A 2500-nucleotide genomic window follows, 5' to 3' on the forward strand; every position below is an offset into this window, starting at 1 on the left:
TAATTTCATCACGCTCTTTGCGTTTCTGTTGTCTATTTTGTACCAGGACCCTTTTTCATTATGATTGACAAGATCATGTGACATGGCCTATTGGGAGCTGGGCACTTGTGTGTCAATCGCACGGTTATGGGTTCGAGAAATGGAATTTCAGCGTTTTGTTTAAACTCAATTGTGAATTTAATGTTGTTGTTTCTCTCTTTCAGGTACCGTAGTTATTCGGTTATAAGGCGCACTCGGTTATAAGACGCACCCCAAACTTAGCAACTTCAGTTTTGCAGAATGAGTCAAACAGTACACTCACAACGGCGAATTCATGTGTTCCTTTGATGTCAGTTCACTATTCACTAATGTTCCACCGGATGAAACTATTGAAATTTACCTTGATAAGCTGAATGCTCTCGCAAATCCACCTAGATTATCCCGATAGGTCCTAAAGAATTTACTCTTGTTTGCAACAAAGAAGAGTTTTCTTTTTTTGATGGTCAATACTATGACCAGATTGATGGCGTCGCAATGGGCTCTCCACTTGATCCTGTTTCGGCGAACATTTTCATGAGTGATTTTGAGGAAAAGTGGGTGATAAAGGGCGTCAGTCAGCCTACTATTTGGTTCCGGTATGTGGACGATACTTTTACTCTTTTCAAGAACAAAAATGATGCTTTGAGTTTTTTAGATTACCTGAATGGGAAACAACATTAAATTCACAATTGAGTTTTGTGGGTTCGAGTCTCGAGTTCGAGTCTCGAACTCTAATGTATTCTGCAGTTTAAATACATGAACATTTCATTTGTTGTTTAGCGAGATAGTCTATTTAAATTTCTGCATCATGTGGTGATGCCGTAACATGCAAACGACCCACATGTCTGTAGTACCCCTTTTACTTAGTGTTTGCCGATTGAATTTGCTTTCTTTACAGACCGGTCAACTTTTTCAGCAAACACAACAGATACACCATTACAGTAACCTTTGGAGTGACTGCCATCACCTGTACAAACCTGTTTATCGGAGCTTTCCTCGAAGATTTCCTTAAAATTGATTTTGGAATTATTCCCCGGTCTGCCTCGCCTTGGCTAAATGGTAACTGCTGGATCTTTAATACATTTTTTTTAAATTTGCAACTTCAAACTGATAAAGTGAAATGACGAAAAGTGCAATTTCAACAAGTCGAAGTCTGATACTAAGTATCCTTGATTAACACTTCAGTTGCATGTGGTCAGAGATTTGACTGAACTTGTCACATGAGCGTCACGAGGGATTTTTAAAACCTTAAAAAAAAAACAGGTTTCCGTGTTTGTCACCTCAGGCAACATTTGATTAAAGGAAGCATCTTCAACTGATATCGATGATTGCGAGATGACGGAAATATTGTTGATGATGAAAAGACTGCTAAGTAACATCAGCTTTTTAATCGGTTTTTACTTACTTACCTAAACTTCTGTATCACGAAGAAATTTAATCCGAGAAACGACTGGATCGGGAAGGAAAGATGTTTCCTGCCTTAATCTTCCATTCAGTTGACCGATTTGATTCTCGCTGCCTTTTCGTGGAGGGAGCCCTCGCAGACAAGGTTCTTGTAACAAAGAACTTTTATTGGAGATAATGAGCAATTTGTCTCACTCTTAAGTTGTTTGTTTGTTTCTAGTTTTTGAGGGTCTGATGCTCGTCCTTCTTTATGGAGTACTTTTCTACCCGTTTTTTGCCTGCCTTACAACAGATCACAGGCTGATAGGAGCCGTCCTGGGATTTATTTACGGAGCTATAAGGTTTGATAATCTATAACATAAGCGTTGCACATGCGTTAGGTTTTCATTTGACGTCACTATCGCAAGGAAAGAAGACTGGATCGAGCATCTATTGCTTAAGGACGGTGCCTACTGTTGTTATTGCCCATACCTTCTGCGCATCTCGAAATGCAGGGATACTTTTGCGTGATTTAAAAGTATGCGAGGAAAGCAGAACTTAGCATTTAAGTGCTATTGTTACCCAAAAAAAAATAAAAAATAAATAAAAGAAATTAAAAAATGGGGGTAACAACGCATTTCTCAGAAGTAATTAAGCTCCAATTCGAAAACGCCATTTTAAGGCTTTTTTACAAATATTGTTGCTTAATCAATTACCTTTGAAAAATACGTGGTTACCCTGAGTGCCCTCAATTTTATCCACGGATTTCAATAACAGTTGTTAAAATCTGCTTTTCTGGCATATTTCTAAACTACGCAAAAATACCTTTGAATTAGTAGGTACCGTCCTAAAGTGAAACGCAACAAAATCACGGCACTCATCTTGTTGGTACAATGACTAATGCAGCCGTATTGAACATGTATGAGCCTGACCTGCAAGGCGTCCTGGCCAATCGCGATCCAGTCATTGACTAACAATGGCCAATTAATGACCTCATAACGCCTATCAAATGGAGCCTCCACTAAAACAAGAATTCAATATTAAACGTAAGGTTTACAATACTGAGCATAATGCTTACAACCAAAAGTGATTGAAATTT

General features: G+C 38.5%; 1 protein-coding gene across 1 annotated transcript in view; it reads left to right on the plus strand.

The window, feature by feature from the left end:
* The window catches only part of LOC138031498 (stimulated by retinoic acid gene 6 protein-like), a 45716-nt gene that overhangs the window by 41673 nt on the left and 1543 nt on the right, over window positions 1-2500 (plus strand). Inside the window, exons 4-5 of the mRNA XM_068879184.1 lie at window positions 917-1077; window positions 1643-1763. Of these exons, the coding sequence (XP_068735285.1) occupies window positions 917-1077; window positions 1643-1763 (282 nt within the window). The remainder of the gene's footprint in view (window positions 1-916; window positions 1078-1642; window positions 1764-2500) is intronic.

The sequence above is a fragment of the Montipora capricornis genome, chromosome 14 (assembly GCF_036669925.1).
Source record: "Montipora capricornis isolate CH-2021 chromosome 14, ASM3666992v2, whole genome shotgun sequence".
NCBI lineage: Eukaryota > Metazoa > Cnidaria > Anthozoa > Scleractinia > Acroporidae > Montipora > Montipora capricornis.